We start from the raw sequence: 21,997 nt of genomic DNA, 5'->3' as shown, positions 1-21,997 counted from the left end.
TAGATATCAATTTTAGTTTTGAATTTTTGGTTTTCTTTGTTTTCCTTATCATATTTATCAATTATCTGATTTTTTATTAATACTATATATTTTTTCCTCGCCCAGGTAAGCAGATTTAGTGATGCAAGTAAATAAGTATTTTACTACACACAGAGAGCTTTGTTTAGCGACAATGATTCTTTTTGTAATATATATCTAGCCATATACTGTTTATTTAGTCAATTTTGTATCATTTTGATCTTTAGTCTCAATAAAGAATTGAATTTAGTTATGACGTCGCGCACAGAATTCGGGCGGATTTTGTAACGTCAAAATAGCGTCATTAAAACGCTTAAAGTTAACTACAAGTGTTGAAATATACTTTACTTTTTCATATTGCAAATAATTGGTTCAAAATCTAGATGTATAAATTGCCCCAGTTGAGTTTGATTACAGTTCGACAGTGTCTATTGCCATCCAATTTATCGGTGCCGTTTTCATCATCTTAAGCATCTTGTTTCAAAATGAAATATTTAGACAACGAGCTCAAAAGTCCATTCAAACACTACAAATCAGGAGCAGAGCAAGAGGTGGGATCAGTGCCATGGAGGAGTAAGCATCCCCAATATCTTGTCAATAGCTTGCCTCGTTTTAGAAATTGTTCTTCTTCACCCTACAACTATAGTCTTGCTGGACACGTCATTACTGGGGTTCCCTAAATTTTGGTCCTTTTAAAATAAGTGATTTAATAAGGTCATCAATTTATTAACTATATTTACGTCACCAGTAATGGCGTGTCCATCAAGACTATAGTTGTAGGGTGGTGAAGAACATGAACACGTTGGAGGATTATGTTTCAAATGTCTAATATCTAGGAATTGTTTTTTTTTGTAATTAAAAAGTTTAAAAGCTGTCGATGTATATTTTTAAGAAATACAAGATGTGGACTTCAATTTGAAATATATAGGAATACGAGACTGGACCCTTTTGTAATTAAGAATATTAACTGTGACAATTCCTTCGTTTGTATATTGAAGTATTGAGGAAACGAATGGGTTGTTTGAGAAGCATTTTTTTTTTACGAAAAACGTGGTGGTTTAGAAAGCCTATAATTTGCAGTATCCATAATCTCAGGTCTGAACCTGTATTCTTCTGGTGTTGACAAATCCAAATATGGACTTTCCTTGACTTTTTCAAATAGACTATTTAAAACGTTCAAAGGGACAGAGTAATTAAAGTTTGGTGCAAATGTACTGAAGATCTATAAGGTACTTAGTGAATCAAAGGAGACATCGTGTATAAAAGGTTTATTGTCAGAGCAATGTCTATGACTATGCATATGTCTCTGCATGTATTGTTAAAAAGTCCCCTCAGATTCAAATTGCTGTGGATTTGAAAGATTCCCAACATTATCAACATTGTCATTGCAGCCATATTCCAGCCATGCCTGGTTTTCTAGTCCAGTATTCACTTGTTGTCTATGGAAAGGTGTATTCAATGATGGGCTATTAGAATGATGGTAAATCTTACTTTCATTGATAAAATATAATAATAGGAAAATGAAAGTGCTTGTATAGAAGCTGCCGGCCCTCGTTGTTAATTTGAAATCTATGCCCTGATATTTTTTTATAAGTGAACCATTAGTTTCACCAACATAAATAAGCCTACAAAGGGTACATTCTATTCCGCAGACAACAGTAGAAGATTTGAAGTTTAGAAGTTTTGGTATACAAGAAAGGAAAAGTAGCACTTGGACTTGAAACTATGCACAGCAATAAAGTATAAATTTCTGTGGGGTGCTACAGCAAACTTAAAATAAAGAAAGATTAGCAAGTCTGTTTTTGGAGTAGAAGGTCAATATAGGCCACAGAAATGAGATCATCAGTGGGCACTCCCAATTCCTCCATCATTTTCATGGCAACTGCCTGCCCCTCTTCTATGGACTGTCCCTGTCTAAGTTCCACCTATAATATTTCAAGAAAGAGACTTAACTTTTACTAAATGCTATGAGCACATGTAGTTTACATGGGGAGGGGAGTATTTGGTAGAATGTACACTATGTAAGTCAGCAGGATGCAACTCCCTGGTAGTTGGAGGGTTCTCCTCACAGTTTACTCAATTCCTCCTGTTCAAAGGGTGTTTAAATGTTACTGAAATCAACTTCAAAGATTTTTTGATAAAATCTTGTTGACAAGTTAACAAATATGAGTTCAGAGTTAACTTTCTTAATATTTCCATTATAACAGGCTTCAACACCCCTTGAACAAGAGATTTTTGTGAAACACTTATGCCCCCCCCTCCCCAATAATTGGAATTTTTCTAAGTCAAAAAGGCATAACTCTGTCAAAAAATGCTCGATTGTACCCAAAACAAAACTTGACCTAGATATTCTTATGATAAATCTGTATACCAAATTTCATTTCAGTATGTGTAACCTCCAAGGTGAAAATGAACGGAAACTGCAAATAATTGGGATTTTTGTAAGTCCAAGGGACATAACTCTGTCAAAAATTGCTTGATCATATCCAAAACAGAAGTTGACCTAGATATTTTTATGATAAATCTGTGTACCAAATTTCATTTCAGTATGTGCAACCTCTGCAAAGAAAATGAACGGAAACAGCAAATAATTGGAATTTTCTAAGTCCAAGGGGCATAACTCTGTCAAAAATTGCTCAATCGTACCCAAAACAAAACTTGACCTAGATATTTTTATGATAAATCTGTATACCAAATTTCATTTCAGGATGTGCAACCTCTGCGAAGAAAATGAACGGAAACTGTTGGTGGACAGACTGACAGACCGACCCACCAACAGACAGACAGCAGCAAAGCAATATGCCCTCCCTTCTTTGAAGGGGGCATAACAAAATAATGACCTTGACCTTAAATAGAGCAAATTGATCTAAACAATTAGCTACATACATGTACTCATTTCTATATATATACATGCACAAGTTTGAATTTACAGGGTGGGAGTAAATATAAAATTTAGAAGTGGTCATGTTCTAAATTTTGTATTTACTCCCAACTGGTAAATTCAAAATTCAAAATTTAGAACATGACATACCTCTAATTCCATAAAGTTCCCCACACCTTCTACATGGTCCACATGAATTCTGGTCTGGCCAACCTGATGGTAGTTTCGCACTTTTTTCAATATTCCTTTGATCCCAAGAGCTCTTTTCAAAGTTTCCTAAAATCAAATCATATACTGCCTCATGAAAAGAAATGAATCTTGTAAAAATCACTGAATCATTTGAAAATCTATACATATTAATGTATAGACCATCTTATGCTTTTAGGCTTGGAGATTATCAAATACTGCTCAAAATTTTTAAAAAGGAATGTTGAGGGGTTCAATACCTTTAGACCCTCTGGATCACTTATAAAGGAGGTGGCAAAGTCACTCAGCTTCCCCTCTTTCTGATCAGGGCGCTCATAAAAACACAACTCTGATCTCTGCAAAATTTACATGAATAAGCGCAGATGTTAATCACTAACCAGTATATTTTGCTGCTTCTCTTTTGAAAGACAACAGCATTGCATTCATTTTCAAGATGTAATTTCCAAGTATAATCCAAAAAAGTTACGGGAGTATAAATGCCTGCAAATTATTGGCAAGCATTGAAAGATTTTGTATTAGTTGCATAATTATCATAAAAAGTTTTCTTGAATCAAGTACTAGCAGCTGACAAACATCTATACTTGTATTGCTGAGAAGAGTACCACCAGCTATACAAGGTTCGATTCATTAAGATGAAAACAGAATTGAAATTTATGTCACCTTGAAGTGTACAATTATTGAACAATACCTTGTTCTCTGTATTTCTTAACTTTAACCTTCCCTGAGGAACATTGAAGAAAATATCCTCCTGAACTAAGATTTCACCCTCGGATTGGCTCTTGACCTTTACTTTCTCCTTGAATGCTTCAAGGTCACCAATTCTGGCTTTCACATCTACTGTAGATGGCATGGTACATGTGAATGCCCTACAAATACAGCAGTACATAAAATAACAATAAGGACCAAACAATTAATAATTTCTATATTGTAATCAATAATGTAAAGATTGAATACATTGTATTTGTAAATAACCTGGTATAAATAACTTTTCCTTTACTCTACAGTAATTTTGTTATAGTTATATGAGCTCTATACCTCTTATCAGTTGATAATACAACAATGAAAGTCCTATATAACAGAAACACACAAACTTAATGTAGTAATAAGTAACTATATAACGGAAACACACAAACTTAATGTAGTAATTTGACTATGTATTTAAAACTAGAAATATGTCCATAGGACATGAATGCCCCGCCGAGGGTATATTAGTAATGCAATATTTTAACACAAATTGAGAAAAGTGAGGTCAAGGTCAAAGGAAAGGTCAAGGTGAAAAAATATTGATGCAGTTGAATAGCTTACATCAGTATGTATCAGCATATGAAGTTTGACACTAATTTAAGAAAAGTGAGGTCAAGGTCAAAGGAAAGGTCAAGGTCAAAACATATTGATGCAGTTGAATAGTTCTCATCCGTATGTATCAGCATTTGATGTTTGATAACACTATCCTGAATGGTATCTTTAAAACTGAGCTAAACACTAATTTAAGAAAAGTGAGATCAAGGTCAAATGAAAGGTCAAGGTCAAGAAATGTTGATGCAGTTGAATAGCTTACATCAGTATGTATCAACATATGAAGTTTGATTACACTATCCTGAATGGTATCTTTAAAACTGAGCTAAACAGTAATTTAAGAAAAGTGAGGTCAAGGTCAAAGGAAAGGTCAAGGTCAAAACATGTTGATGCAGTTGAATAGTTCTTATCAGTATGTATCAGCATTTGAAGTTTGATAACACTATCTTGAATGGTATCTTTAAAACTGAGCTAAACACTAATTTAAGAAAAGTGAGGTCAAGGTCAAAAGAAAGGTCAAGGTCAAAACATATTGATGCAGTTGAATAGTTCTCATCCTTATGTATCAGCATTTGATGTTTGATAACACTATCCTGAATGGTATCTTTAAAACTGAGCTAAACACTAATTTAAGAAAAGTGAGATCAAGGTCAAATGAAAGGTCAAGGTCAAGAAATGTTGATGCAGTTGAATAGCTTACATCAGTATGTATCAACATATGAAGTTTGATTACACTATCCTGAATGGTATCTTTAAAACTGAGCTAAACAGTAATTTAAGAAAAGTGAGGTCAAGGTCAAAGGAAAGGTCAAGGTCAAAACATGTTGATGCAGTTGAATAGTTCTTATCAGTATGTATCAGCATTTGAAGTTTGATAACACTATCTTGAATGGTATCTTTAAAACTGAGCTAAACACTAATTTAAGAAAAGTGAGGTCAAGGTCAAAAGAAAGGTCAAGGTCAAAAAAAGTTGATGCAGTTGCATAGCTCTCATCAATAACTATCAGCATATGAAGTTTGATAAAAATATCTTGGATAGTTTCTTTGAAACTGAGCTTTGAACAGAGCTAAACGCAAAGTGTGACGGAAGGACAGAAGGACGGAGGGACGAAGACGGACATGACAAACACTATATGCCCCGGCCATATTCATGGCGGGGCATCACAAACAGGACTTCCTGGTCAGTGGCATGTATGGCAGATCAAAGGAACAAAATATACATGTATTTATCTAGAACACTATGTAATACAAAAATGAAAAGACTCTTAATGGATCTAGACAATAATAAAATTTGTATATGCACCTTGTATTCACTGGAGTAAGGGAAGGTGTATATGGTACATGTGCAAGAAGGCACAGCTGTGTGGTAACTAATGTAAACAATAGCTTTAACAAGGAAGGGATATAAATCAACCTGGCTACAATGCCAAACAAGGGAGTGATCAGTTCTGGAGGAGTTGTGTAAAATGCACCTCATAAACTAAACTAGTTATAATTGTAACGGGAACCGTTACAGATGTTCCCCAAACGCTCCCCAACTCCCTTTTGGTGACTTTTTTCCTGTAAGCTTCATTAAATAAGGCAATGAAGTATATTGGTCATTTTTTGCATTTCACGCGCGCGCACGTGCATGCATGTGCAGGATGACCATGTCATCCCGTCTATACTATATATGCATCTTTATATTCTCAGTATCAAAACAGTTCATCAAAAAATATATAAGTTCGGCTAAATCAAGCATATTGGTCATCTTAGCATTGCGCGCACGCGTACATGCATGCATGTTCATAATGACCATGCCATTTTGCGTACACTTATAATATGTCTGTTAATTCATAGTATCAAATCTTTTCATCAAAAAATATAAAAGTTACGGCTATATTAAGTATATTGGTCATTTAACACATTGCACGCGCGCATGTGCATGATGGCCAAATCATCTTGTCTACACTTTTAATATATCTATATATTCTTAATATCAAAGCTTTTCATAAAAAAATATATAAATTACGGCTATATTAATTATATTAGTCATTTAACACATTGCATGCGCGCGCACGTGCATGCATATGCATGCATGTGCATGATGACCATGTCATCTTGTCTACTCTTTCTATATATATAAATATTTCGAGTATCAATGCATTTCATCAAAAAGTATAAAAGATACGATATTATCAAGTAAATTGGTCATTTTACGCTTTGCGCGTGCGCGCACGCGCATGCATGTGCATGTTGACCATGTCATCTTGTTCACACTTTTAATATATCCTTATATTCTGAGTATCAAAGCATTTCATCAAAAAATATAAAAGTTACAGCTATATCAAGTATATTGGTTATTTTACCCATTGCACCCGCACGCACGTGCATGCACGTGCGCGCAAAATGACCTTTGTTCCGCAAATCTACATAACATGCCTATTAACCCTAAAAAGGTTTTAACTCAATTGGATGAGCAGTTTCCGAGAACACTCGCGGACAAAAAAGTACCGGAGAAGAAATAAGAAGAAAAAAGAATAATAATAATAACTAGAAACTCATTGCGAGCAATGAGAGGTCTTCCGTCCGATTTTGAAAATAAAATAGTAAATTCAAGCTGAAAAGGTGATAAAAGAAATTCAGACACTCTGGAGATTTAACCCTGGTTGTCAGCGTGAAAATCCAACGTGCTAACCATTAACTTTTTTGCATCACTTCCTGTCACGACCGGAAGTAACGGCGATATAAGATTTCCTCGCGATTCAAATAAACTGATGACTGACTATCATTTCTGAAAGTTTTAGACTTCAGTCGTTTACTGTTGCCGAACAATATTGTGAGAACAAATTATAATTCTGAGGACAGGTAAACACGCGACCGGAAGTGAATTTTATAAAAAAAAAAAAAAAAAAAAAAATCTCTGACGTTTCTCTATACATTTGCAGAATCTACAAAATGCATAAAAACATTTCAAGTACTTTATCGATAAGCAATATTTATGAGAAAGTTAAATATCGACATAACGTAGTTTATCAGCTAAAACCGGAAGTTGACGTTTTTGTTTCCGGTGGAATCTAACATATTTCAAAACAGTGAAAGAGATGCAATTAAGTGATGCAAACTTTAATTTAAAAAAGAAAAGTTAAAATTTTTGATTTCTTTGATCACTTCCTGTGACGACCGGAAGTTACGACGAACGCGTTTAACCAAAATGGTTTTGCCTACTCCTCAAGGTCTGCTACTTATAAAAATTTGGTGATTTAATCTTTTACCTGTTTTTGAGATCTCGCTCAGACAATTTTTCATTTTGAGGACAGAAAAACACGCGACCGGAAGTGAATTTTTGAAAGATATTTGAGGTTACTTTAGACCTTTGCAGTCTGAATAACATATTTCAAATTCATTCCAAATACGTTATCTATAAAAAAATATTTATAGGAAAGTAAAGTACTCAAATTTTGTAGTTTTTCTCTTATAATCGGAAGTTGTCGTTTTTCTTTCCGGTGGGATCAACATCTTTCGAATCTGCGAAAACGATGCAATAAAGTGATGCAATTTTTTTAAATAAAAAAAGAAAAGTTAAAATTTTCGATTTCTTTGATCACTTCCTGTGACGACCGGAAGTGACGGCTGATGCTCTGAATCCAAGTCGTTTAGGCTACATCTTAAGGTCTGTTGCTCATATAAGTCTGGTGTCTTAATCTCTTACCGTTTCCGAGATCTTGCTCAGACAACTTCTCATTTTGAGGACAGAAAAACACGCGACCGGAAGTGAATTTTTGAAAGAAATTTGAGGTTACTTTAGACCTTTGCAGTCTGAATAACATATTTCAAATTCATTTCAAATACGTTATCTATAAAGAATATTTATAGGAAAGTAAAATACTCAAATTTTGTAGTTTTTCTCTTATAACCGGAAGTTGTCGTTTTTCTTTCCGGTGGGACCAACATCTTTCGAATCTGCGAAAACGATGCAATAAAGTGATGCAATTTTTAAATGAAAAAAGAAAAGTTGAAATTTTCGATTTCTTTGGTCACTTTCTGTGACGACCGGAAGTGACGGCTGACGCTCTGAACCCAAGTGGTTTTGGCTACATCTTAAGGTCTGTTGCTCATATAAGTCTGGTGTCTTAATCTCTTACCGTTTCAGAGATCTTGCTCAGACAACTTCTCATTTTGAGGACAGAAAAACACGCGACCGGAAGTGAATTTTTGAAAGATATTTGAGGTCACTCTGGACATTTGCTGTCTGTATAACATATTTTAAAATCATTCCAAATACTTTATCTACAAAAGATATTAATGGGAAAGAAAACTACTCAAATTATGTAGTTTTTCTCTTATAACCGGAAGTTGACGTTTCTATTTCCTGTGGGACCAACATATTTCAGAACTACAAAAGAGATGCAATAATGTGATGTAAGAATTTATTTAAAAAAGGAAAGTTGAAATTTAACGATTTCTTTGATCACTTCCGTAAGCGACCGGAAGTGCCGACGACGAACGAAAAGGTTCCCTCTCCAATCTAGAAATCATGTTCTATCATCTCTAACAAGTCTCCAGTTAATATCTTAAGCCATTCTTGAGAACACTCGCGGACAAAATGTCATTTTAAAATCAGAAAATTGTCCATAACTTGGCACTGGAACCGAATTTACCAAAAAACGGAATTTTATATAAAATTCATATAAAGACCTTTTATCCCTGAAAATTTCAAGGAAATTCATTGAATAGTTTTCGAGAAATCGCGTGCACAAAATTTTGTCTAAAAAAAAAAGAATAATAATAATAATAATAAGAAACAATAGAATCACTATAAGGTCTTCCGTGGAGACGGAAGACCTTAATAACTAGACGAGCTTGTTGCAAAGCAACAAATAAGTCTTCCGTCTAAATTTTAAGAAGATGAGATCGAGTTCGGGAGACATCTACGGTCATATGAGCAAGAATGAGCTATTTACCATTACTTCCGGTGTGACCGGAAGTGACGTCATTTTGACGACTTTTGATGATCTCCTTAGCTGCTACTTGTCATTTTGAACAACTTTGCTTCTATGATGCTATACAAATTCTCAATACATTTTCAGATATCAGGAAAACACTTTTGGCCCCTCTAGCTCCCTAATTTTAGGGGCCAGCCCCTTATTGTTGATATCTTTTGAAAGATCGTATCATTCTACACAACTTTTGCTCTATATGTTTTAACAAAATATTTACAGGTAAAAAGATATTGTAGAAAAAGTGTTAGAAATTTTAAAAGTCCCGACAGGACTTTTTTCGGGCCATAGCGAACGACGAAGTGCGGCACTTGCCGGGAAAGAGAAATGCGCATGTCACATCTACACATTTTGCTCTATCATCGCCGAAAAATGTCACGTTTCTGTTTAGAAGCGCTTTTGAAAAAACTGCTGGACAAAGTGACCCTCCGAAAATCACTAAATGGCGGAAAGCTCGGAACCGGAAGTGACGTCATCAAAACAACAAAATATATATCTAGGTTTTTTTATGTTCTATCAGACCTGTAAGTTTCATGAAAATCGAGCGAGCCGTTTCCGAGAACTCGCACAAAATCGGTAAGAAAAAAAAAACAATAATAATAATAATAAAAATAGTGGAAAAGAAACCTAAGAATAACAAGAAGGTCTTCCGCTGAAGACGGAAGACCTTAATAATAATAATAATAAGAAACCGAGTAAAAACAATATGTTCCCAAACTCCGTTTGGGGAACATAATAACTCTCCTCTTCTGCACCTTCAGTGAATCATGCACCTTTTTCAATTCTCAGCAAGTTCGTTTGTATCAAATATTTTCCTCTGTATTCTCATTTTAAAATTGGTTCCATTGAGGAGGCATTTTTATCAAAGATGGGTGAGGCAAAGGGGCTTCTTATTAATATTGCTCTCTCTCTCTCTCTCTCTCTCTCTCTCTCTCTCTCTCTCTATGTACTTTACATATAAACATATAGAGCACAGGCACCTGACATCACTTATTTTTCTTATAATAAAAAAAAAATATTCCCCTAATTCACATGAAGTACCGGTATTAGGTAGGGGGTATATTTTTTTTATTAAAAGAAAAATAAGAAATGTCAGGTGCCTGTGATAGAGCAATTTGGATAAGCCCTTGTGGGTGAGGCATCAGAGAGGGAAAGAGAGAGAGAGAGAGACAGAGGGCCTAAAGGTCACAATGCTCACCCGAGTCACCTTGGCCCTGCTGTTCTTCAGAGGAAATTTTTAAATACGTCTTCATAAAAAAAAAAATTGACCCCATTTTGTGGCCCCAACCTATTCAAGGGGTGAAGATTTAATTGAACTTAGATCCACACAACAGTGGGATGCTTACCTTGTTGTTCCTTAGAAGACTTTTAAATATTTTTCACATGTACACTTGCATTGTGTCAAATTTCCGATTTTAGCCCCACCCTTACCAAAGGGTCCATAATTTGAGGGAAAAAAAGAATGAATCCACACAACTTAGGAATGTTTGAATATTAATACATGTATAATATAGTGTGGCCTTGCTAACTTTGACATTTTGTGGCTCCACCCTACCCAAGCTAGGAGCCACAATTTAAACAAACTTTATTCTACATTCTACATAACCCGCCTTTTTTTACTACATGTACTTATTTAACAGCAACAAAAACAAGAAACAAGCACAGTGCCCATAGTTTATGTCAGCAATACATCGTATCAATGTAAAAGTAATATACCACAATGTTACATTTAACATTTGAAGTCTTAAAACATTGTCCATACACTGATTTAATGAAAAAAATTGAGTTCAGTCTTGCTGATAAAATTCATGAAAAAATCATTACACTGGTTTGCCTTCTTGAACACCAAACACATTTTGAACTGGTCCTTATTGTTCATATCTCTATTCTTGAGATGCCTTTGACTGCTTTTTCAGTAAAAGGTCCATATAAGCCACAGAAATAAGGTCCTTCTTTGACACACCCAGTTTTCCCATGAGATCGTCTGCAATTTTTTGTCCCTCTTCAATGGATTGTCCATCCTGCATTTGTACCTGTAAATGTATACACAAAACATGTACATATTACAGCACTGAAAGAAAATGATAGAACCTCTTACTTAGTATCAGCAATATTGGTTACCATTCTGTAACCTAAATCAGTACTAGGTGACCTTAGTCACAACTCAATGATCTCTGTCACTACTTAGTGACCTCTATCACAACTAAATGACCTCTATCACTACTATATGACCTCTGTCACTACTTGGTGACCTCTATCATTAATATGACACCTGTAACTACCTGGTGACCTCTATTACTACTAGATGACCTCTATCACTACTTGGTAACCTCTATCACTACTAGATGACCTCTGTCACTACTTGGTGACCTTTTTCACTACTTGATGACCTCTGTCACTACTAGATGACCTCTGTCACTACTTGGTGACCTCTATCACTTCTAGATGACTTTATCACTACTAAGTGACTTCTATCACTACTAAATGACCTCTTTCACTACTAGATGACCTCTTTCATTACTAGATGACCTCTGTCACTACTAGGTGACCTCTATCACTACTAGATGATCCCTGTCTCTACTTGGTAACCTATGTCACTATTTTTTGTGAAATAAGTCATTACTTGGTGACCTCTGTCACTACTTGGTGACCTCTGTCACTACTAGGTGACCTCTGTCACTACTAGGTGACCTCTATCACAACTATATGACCTCTATCACTACTAGATGACCTTTGTCACTACTTGGTGACCTCTATCACTACTAGATGACCTGTGTCACTACCTGGTGACCTCTATTACTACTAGATGACCTCTATCACTACTTGGTAACCTCTATCACTACTAGATGACCTCTGTCACTACTAGGTGACCTCTATCACTACTAGATGATCCCTGTCTCTACTTGGTAACCTATGTCACTATTTTTTGTAAAATGAGTAATTACTTGGTGACCTCTGTCACTACTTAGTGACCTCTATCACAACCAGATGACCTCTATCACTACTAAATGACCCCTGTCACTCTGGTGATCTCTATTACTACTAGATGACCTCTATCACTACTTGGTAACCTCTATCACTACTACATGACCTCTGTCACTACTTGGTGACCTTTTTCACTACTTGATGACCTCTGTCACTACTAGATGACCTCTGTCACTACTTGGTGACCTCTATCACTACTAGATGACTTTATCACTACTAGGTGACTTCTATCACTACTAAATGACCTCTTTCACTACTAGATGACCTCTTTCATTACTAGATGACCTCTGTCACTACTAGGTGACCTCTATCACTACTAGATGATCTCTGTCTCTACTTGGTAACCTATGTCACTATTTTTTGTGAAATAAGTCATTACTTGGTGACCTCTGTCACTACTTGGTGACCTCTGTCACTACTAGGTGACCTTTGTCATTACTAGGTGACCTCTATCACAACTATATGACCTCTATCACTACTAGATGACCTTTGTCACTACTTGGTGACCTCTATCACTACGAGATGACCCGTGTCACTACCTGGTGACCTCTATTACTACTAGATGACCTCTATCACTACTTGGTAACCTCTATCACTACTAGATGACCTCTGTCACTACTAGGTGACCTCTATCACTACTAGATGATCCCTGTCTCTACTTGGTAACCTATGTCACTATTTTTTGTAAAATGAGTAATTACTTGGTGACCTCTGTCACTACTTAGTGACCTCTATCACAACCAGATGACCTCTATCACTACTAAATGACCCCTGTCACTACCTGGTGATCTCTATTACTACTAGATGACCTCTGTCACTACTTTGTGACCTCTAACACTACTAGATGACCTCTATCACATTTAGATGACCTCTGTCACTACTAGATGACCTCTATCACTACGTGGTGACCTCTATCACTACATGGTGACCTCTATCACTACTAGATGACCTCTATCACTAGATGATCTCTGTTACTACTAAATGACCTATGTCATTATTTTTTGTGACCTTACTCATTACTTGGTGACCTCTGTCACTACTTGGTGACCTTTATCACTACTATGCAACCTCTATCACTACTAGGTGACTTCTGTCACTACTTGGTGACCTTTATCACTACCTGATGATCTCTGTCACTACTTGGTAACCTATGTCACTATTTTTTGTGAAATGAGTAATTACTTGGTGACCTCTGTCACTACTTGGTGACCTCTATCACTACTAGGTGACCTCTGTCACTACTTAGTGACCTCTATCACAACCAGATGACCTCTATCACTACTAAATGACCCCTGTCACTACCTGGTGATCTCTATTACTACTAGATGACCTCTATCACTACTTGGTAACCTCTATCACTACTAGATGACCTCTGTCACTACTTGGTGACCTTTATCACTACTTGATGACCTCTATCACTACTAGATGACCTCTGTCACTACTTTGTGACCTCTAACACTACAAGATGACCTCTATCACATTTAGATGACCTCTGTCACTAATAGATGACCTCTATCACTACGTGGTGACCTCTATCACTACGTGGTGACCTCTATCACTACTAGATGACCTCTATCACTAGATGATTTCTGTCACTACTAAATGACCTATGTCATTATTTTTTGTGACCTTACTCATCCCTTGGTGACCTCTGTCACTACTTGGTGACCTTTATCACTACTTGATGATCTCTGTCACTACTTGGTGACCTCTGTCACTAATAGATGACTCGATCACTACTAGGTGACCTCTATCAGTACTAAATGACCTCTTTCACTACTAGATGACCTCTTTCACTACTAGATAACCATTGTCACTACTAGGTGACCTCTATCACTACTAGATGATCCCTGTCTCTACTTGGTAACCTATGTCACTATTATTTGTGAAATTAGTCATTACTTGGTGACCTCTGTCACTACTTGGTAACCTCTATCACTACTAGGTGCCCTCTATCACTATTTGGTGACCTCTATCACTACTTGGTGACCTCTATTACTACTAGATGATCTCTGTCACTACTTGGTGACCTCTGTCACTACTAGATGACCTCTGTCACTATTAGATGACTCTATCACTACTAGGTGAGCTCTATCACTACTAGGTGCCCTCTATCACTACTTGGTGACCTCTATCACTACTAGATGATCTCTGTCACTACGTGGTGACCCCTATCACTACTAGATGATCTCTGTCACTACTTGGTGACGTATGTCATTATTTTTTGTGACCTTAGTCATTACTTGGTGACCTTTGTCACTAGTTGGTGACCTCTATCACTACTTGGTGACCTCTATCATACTAGGTGACCTCTATCACTACTAGGTGACCTCTATCACTACTAGATGATCTCTGTCACAACTTGGTGACCTCTATCACTACTAAATGATCTCTGTCACTACTTGGTGACCTATGTCACTATTTCTTGTGACCTTAATCATTACTTGGTGACCCCTGCCACTACTTGGTGACCTTAGTCACTACTGGTGACCTCAAGTCATCACTTGGTGATATCAGTCACTATTCTATGACTTCTGTCACTACTCATTGACTTCTGTAACTACATGATGACCTCAGTCACCACTTAATGACTTCTATCACTACTTGGTGACTTCAGTCACTACTTGATGACCTCAGACACTACTTGATGACCTAGTCACTAGTCTGTAATTTATTGTACTCTTAGTGAACCCCTCACCTCCAGTTCCATGAAATCTCCTAGCCCCTCTACTTGGTCTACATGGACTCTGGTTTGTCCCACCATATAAAGTGTCCTCACTTTCCTCAATATTCCTTTTACCCCCACAGCTCTACCCAGAGTCTCCTGAAAATCAGACTTCATAATTGTATAAATTAGTACATGTACCAGTATATATTTAAGCTGTATCATTTCTCTTAAAAAATATTTAGTATGACAATATGACCTTTGGAAACTTACAAAAATACAGAAGTTCATTAAGGCTTCTAAATGTGGGATCAACTTACTTTACTAAGGTGTTCCAAAAATGAAGAAATTACCTTAAATGAAGAAGGGTGATCTATCGGGGTTGTGTAAAATTCACTGTGCTTAGGGCCTTCCTGGTCAGGTCGATCGTAGAAAATCAACTCTGATTTTACATCCTAAAGGAGAATTTTTAGTTTACACACTTACAGACTCTGATAGACTTTCAAAGATTTTATCACAGATGTTGAAGAAAATGGCATTTCTCAAACCATTTATCATGGGAAACCTCAAACTACAAGCTCGTAAAAAAAATCCTTCGCCTTGTAATAATTAACATTTTTTTCCAAACAAAGTGACTTTACCTTAATGGTTCTTAATTTCAAACGGCCATTTGGAACATTGAAAAATACGTCTTCCTGTATCAGTTCTTCTCCCTCTGTTCTGCTAAGTTCTTTGGCTTTCTTTTTAAAGTCTGATAGGCTTACAATTGAAGCTTTAATTTCCACATTTGATGGCATTCTGCAACAAAAATACGCTAAACATCCGAACATCACGAAAAAATGTCATCATACGTAAATCTTGGTGACAAATTCTTGAACATATTTAAAAAAAAATATCATATAACTCAATACTTTTTTCTCAGACTGAAGCAAGTAAGGACCCTGAAATTCTAGTTTTGGGACATGACATCAAAATGGCTTAAATGGCACACAACAAGATGTCAGCTTACTGCTACAGTGGCCAATGAAAGCATCAACAGAAGTTATAACTTGAGCAGCAGATGTGCTGTTTAAACCAAGCTGCACTGGAAGTTAATGTAAATACAAAAAATGCAGTACAAAAGAAAAAAAATTATACAGTAAAACTTGTCTAATCCGGCGACCAGTGGTTCCAAAATTTTTGGCCGGATTAGACAACATCTGGATTGGAGAAAATTGAACCGTTATAGCAAGTTAAAAATTACATAGATATAAACAAAGAGTGGTAAATAAATACTTGATCAAATGTGTCATTTTTTATGTTTCACTTGAAAAAATCGTCCATTTCCATTTGTTTTGAACTCTGTTTGTTCTTCAGAATTTTAATTTCTGTTACGTTTTTTATTCAGTATCGAAATATAATATCTCTAGGTCATTTATCAAATTTGAAAATCGTTAAGTGTTTAAAATACACTCAAAAACCTTATCGTAGCTGTATAAATATTATTTTGTTAGGGACAGATTCCTAATTAATTTCTTTCTTTTAAAATTAATATGTTTGAATATTTAGATACTGTATTTGTTAATTTCAAATGTTCTAAATGTAATGAATATTGAACCAAAATCTTCTGTCGCTTTGGTCGTTGTAAACTAGTGACACAAAGGGAAGTAATTCGAATTGCATGTCGTGCACGCAAAACGAAAGTAGAAAGGAGGTCATGAATAAGTCTCCAAGTTTTTCTACAGACATGCTACACGCAACTTTCCTCGCCTTACTTTAGCCATTAATGATTTTTTTATCACGTTTGTTAAAATCTAAACTGTCGATACAGGATAGATCATTAACGGGATAATAATGACCCCACGTGAGACTTCTCTAATGACCAGCTGGCACAGGTAAAAAATAAGTGGCTGGATTAGAGGAGATAATTTGTACTAATTATGAGCAGTAAGTTCTTAAAATAGCGGCCGCTTTACAGAATAGGCAAGATCCGGATTGCACAACATTTATTAAACACAAATTATAAAGAAAATTCAAGGGACTAAAATATTACGCCGGACTGAACAACATGATGGAATGCACAACATCCGTATTCAACAAGTTTTACTGTACATGCACATAATCTATATTTGCATTACCTATATGTCTGTGGTTTAAAAGTGGGGATTGATTTTTATTTTTCCAGGTAAACATGTGTGGGAAACATGAGAATTGATTGGACAGTGCAGAAAACAACTGCTCACTTACAAAAATTTCACAATGGCAAAGCGGTACAAATTTTGCATATTTTATAGATCATCTAAATCAAAAGAAAAATATTGCAAAGTTATTTCTTATACACAATAAAGCATGTATAGGGCTACTCCTATTAAAATATCTTTGTTTCCCCTTACCTGACCCTAAATTCTCAAGTTGGGTAGGTAGGTATATAAACTATTTTTCTTCTTACAGATGCTTTGAAGATACACACTGAAAGAGCTACAATGTATATATGCTGTATAAGCATATTTTTCCCCAATGAAAGCCAAATGTTGAAAATCTATATAAATGTACATAATTGTATAAACTGAATGAAAGTATACATTAACTAAAAATACTATAGGTTGCAAGATAATTGGCAATAATTATTTATAGGACATTAAAAACTCTATAGATCATCCCATACCAAAAAAAAGTACAGATTAGGCATGCCTATCTTGGGTAAAAATAGGTACAAAAAAAGCATGCCTAAGGTATGCAAGTTTGGAACCACTTGTTCAAGTATAGGTAGCAAATTGGTACAAAATAGGCATACCTAAAGTATACCTATATTTATTAATAGGCACACTTTAGGTATCAAAAATGCACAATATTGGCACACGATCAGATAGGTACCTTCTAGGCATACCTACAATGTGCCTATAAATATACCTAAAAGGTACCTTCAAGAATGTGCCAAAAGTATACCTAAAGTATGCCTACAGTTTAGGTACCAAAAAAGCACAATATTGGTACACACCTCAAACATTCAGATGAGTACCCTTTAGGTATACCTAAAATGTACCTACAAGTCTACCTTAAGTATGCCTACCAATTTGGTACTCAAGAGTCTGTGCCAAAAGTATACTTAAGGTATGCCTATAATGTACCTATCAAATAGGCACGTTTGAGGCAGGCCTATGTAAAAGAAAAATTGATTTAAACAATAATAATTATGGAAAAAATAAAAATTTATTGCATGATAGTACATCAAAATATATGAAAAACACTTCTTTAAAAAGTCATCTCTATAAATACAATCTATACCTAAAATTCCAAATATTTAATTAATCAAATCCCTAACATTTAATTAATTTAGATTAATATGGTTAATGATATCAAGATAATGATATTTTAAACTTTCTTAATAAGAAAAAATAAAAGAAATAAATAGACATACCTTTTTAGGCATATACATAAGTTAATTTAAATACACAAAGTCAAAAGTATACTCCATTTCATGTCAATTTTTTCCCCCATGAATTGTTCACTTGTAATTCATGTAATCTTCATTATCTTTATAGAGTTCCTATCCATCACAGAATTTTCTACCAGCACACCTTGTTAGTCTTCATTGCTTTACAGTTGCGGTTTCCATCTGGACTCTAAAAACACTGATCCTCCATTTGAATATGCTACGCAATTTCGGCTTTCAGTTTCATGTCATTTTCTTTCAATTCTGAAAAAGTTCAATTATTATTATGTTGCTCTTCACCAGGGACCTAGTATATAGGTCCCTATCTTCACTTACTTAGTTACATTTTATGCTGAAATATTTTTAAGCATATTTAGTAGATGAAATCCCTATAGTTTGCATTGGAGTTTGATGAGCAGTGCCTTGTTATATTCTTATACATTTACTCATTTTTTACAAAAATCAGATTAGATCTTATACTTACTGATAAAGTTATAGTTTTAATGCATTTCCCTCCAGCTTGGAATTTAAATGACCACAGGAGACAAGTATTCTGTTGAAAAAAAAGAATATGTTTGTTCATGAAATTATCTGGCATTAATATTGACCAACACACATGCACACACTATGTTTGAATTATTGAAACATTACACTCTGAATTAAATGATGTGTCTCATATTACCCCCCCCCCCCCCCCCCCCCCCCCGATATGGAAGTGGAGAGCTTGGGGATTAGATGATCAGAAATTTATGCACAACTTATATAAATATAAAATTTATTATGTTTTATTATGCTGGATAAAGGTTGTAAATTTTGCTTGATTCATTAAAATTTCCCCCCCCCCTTTTAAAACAAAGATCTTTATCTTATATTTCAAAGACCCTATTATAATAATTTTATCTCACACAGTTCATTTGTTATTATCGTCATGCTCATGCAGAGGCTACTGTAAGTAACTGTTCCCAGATATTGACACATTTCATATCTTTATATTTTAAGAAAAGACTCTAAATTACATTTTTTTTTTTACAAAAGTCTTGTGATACATAATGTTAAAGAAAGAGATTATGCTTAAGTACATTTACTTCATGTGTAGCACTGCCATCTTGAATCAAAACAAACCAGAAATCTACGATACAAATACCTAGAATATCGCGAAATCTACACTTGATATTCATATTCTAATGCATTCTCTAAGTGGATAAATGCATTTACAACAAGCAGCATCAAAATTTAAACTGAAATAAAGACTCACCGACTAATAAGTCTCTGATTTCTTCTTGAAATTTTCATCACAGCAAATTTTCAAATCGTCTCTGAAATATCCGCGCTGTCGCTGACCAATCGTAGACTTCGCAGGAGTCACGTGATTTTAAAAACGTTTGTTAAATTATTCATGAAATAGTTCGTGTAAACAATAAAAAATTATAACAATGCATATTTAACAACTGTTACATGGCGTCAACTTTATTAAAAAGCCGATTAGTATGAATTCCTTGAAAAATAGCGTCCCTAATTGGGTAAATAATCGGGACCGCCATTTTGGACGCCATTTTGTGTTATAATCGGGGTCGCCATTCTAATTTCACATAACTTCTTTTTTTTTTAAATTACATGTGAAATTGATTAAATTTATTGATTTACAACAAATTCTTTATGTACTAGACCTCAGCTAAAATCTTAATGTAACTGGCACTCTAAGTACATTCCCAAACATCGAAATGAAGTGTCACTACATGAACCCTGTAAAATATACACATCATGTTTACATACTATGTGTATGGTAAATTAAACAATAAGGACAGGTCTTTTGAACACCTTGAAGGCTATTATTTATATTAAATTTCAAGCCTGATCAATTGTAAATGTGACACTATTCTTTACTGCCACTACTTTACTATCAGTTATAGTTTAAAACAAATTTCATAAATATCTTGTTTTTATTTCATTTTTATTATTTTTTCTTTTGTTTATTTACCTATTATGATTGAGCTGTAGACTTCAAATCAGCCCTTTGTGATTGAAGAACTGCACGTGATACACGAGCCAAAATTTCTGCAGTGTAAGCTATAAAGGTCACCAAGTACAAACACCTGTGTCACTGAAGAACACTGGAAATCAACATCGTTTTGCATACAAAGAAAAATGAAGTCTATTTTAAAATATCACTGGAATGCTGGATATAAATAAATTCCCACTCTCTATATAAGTAAATTTAAACATCCCTAACATTTCTGTATTTCACCAGAGAGAGAGAGAGAGAGAGAGAAAGAGAGAGAGATGTCCTAATTTGGATATCATTTAATGGACTGTAACACAAGGTATTATTGATTTTAATACACTTTTTTCTGTTAAACTGGGCAATTCAGATGGTCAAAATATTGGTATTTATAATTATACTGTGTTTATAAGACACCCCCCTCCTTTGTTTCATAACATGTAAAACAAAATTACTAAGAACCCTGTAGGGTAGAGGGGGTTTTTAAAGAACAAAAATGGATCTTTTATTTGCCATAAAAAATTTAATTGAATTGAATTGATAATTATATATATATTTTTGGCATTTGATTAACAAAATTACCCCCCCTTTTTTTCCCCCAACACAGTAGACATTATGCTTGCATTAATGAACTGAAAATCTTAAGTATAATATTATTAATAATCAAATGAACAAAAATTGTTGAATAATAATTTTAAAAAAAAAAGAAATGATGGATAAAAAGTGGCTTTTATTCTAACCCCCCCCCCCCACACACACACACACAAATGACACATCCTAAATGTCATGATATAATTGTATTACTATAAAAGTATAATTTCAATTGTTATTAATTATTGATTCACTTGTTTGAGTTTTCATTTTTCTCTGATTGAAAAACATGATTCTATTTAAATATTATCACAAATAGGTGCCCATGTTGAAAAAATCAGTTTTAAGTTACAAAGATGCAATAAATGTGACAGTCCAATTTAGTGTAGAAATAACATTGAAAAATGACAAAGTCTTGAATTAAGTTTTACTTAAATTCAAACATGACTGTCAATTTTAGGTACAAAAAGTTGTATATTCTAAAAGTTTACTCATCCTCAAGGTACAAAATTTAAAGAAAAGATATATGGAAATGTTAATATTTTTGGTATGGGTAAGTAGACGAAAATACTGTGAAATGACTAAGTCTTTTATAGGTACTAATCAGGCACATTGAAAAATGACAAAGTCCAATGTAGGTACATTTCAGGCACACTAGAAAATGACTAAGTCCAATGTAGGTATATTTTAGGTACACTGGAAAATATTTAAGTCCAATATAGGTACATTTCAGGCACACTGAAAAATGACAAAGTTCAATATAGGTACATTTCAGGCACATTGAAAAATGACAAAGTCCAAAGTAGGTACATTTTAGGTACATTGGAAAAAAATTAAGTTCATTATTGGCACAGAATAGGTATGCCTTTTCTGTACCTATATTAGTAGGCACACTTTAGGTACTGAATAAGCACAAAAAAGGCATGCCTATATGTACCTTTTTTTTGTATGGGATGATAGATCT

General features: G+C 34.7%; 1 protein-coding gene across 3 annotated transcripts in view; it reads right to left on the bottom strand.

Moving 5' to 3' along the window:
- Positions 1-1,284: 1,284 nt before the first annotated feature.
- LOC133184452 (adenylate cyclase CyaB-like) overlaps positions 1,285-21,997 on the bottom strand; it is a 48,713-nt gene continuing 28,000 nt past the window's right edge. The window contains exons 1-5 of one of the 3 annotated variants that reach the window (XM_061319548.1): positions 15,943-15,965; positions 15,673-15,829; positions 15,385-15,486; positions 15,065-15,190; positions 11,069-11,414 (exon numbers count right to left, since the gene is read on the bottom strand). In XM_061319548.1, coding sequence (XP_061175532.1) covers positions 11,265-11,414; positions 15,065-15,190; positions 15,385-15,486; positions 15,673-15,828 — 534 coding nt within the window. In that variant the 5' untranslated portion in view covers position 15,829; positions 15,943-15,965 and the 3' untranslated portion in view covers positions 11,069-11,264. Of the gene's footprint in view, positions 1,944-3,049; positions 3,176-3,345; positions 3,442-3,794; positions 3,973-11,068; positions 11,415-15,064; positions 15,191-15,384; positions 15,487-15,672; positions 15,830-15,942; positions 15,966-21,997 lie in introns of those variants that run through there. The other 2 variants (XM_061319556.1, XM_061319539.1) reach the window with 2 other exon arrangements.

This window comes from Saccostrea echinata, unplaced genomic scaffold, assembly GCF_033153115.1.
Source record: "Saccostrea echinata isolate AGI-Se365-2 ecotype Australia unplaced genomic scaffold, CSIRO_AGI_Sech_v1 ptg000001l, whole genome shotgun sequence".
NCBI lineage: Eukaryota > Metazoa > Mollusca > Bivalvia > Ostreida > Ostreidae > Saccostrea > Saccostrea echinata.
Note: the sequence above shows the minus strand (reverse complement) of the source record. Positions and strands in the feature narration are given on the sequence as shown.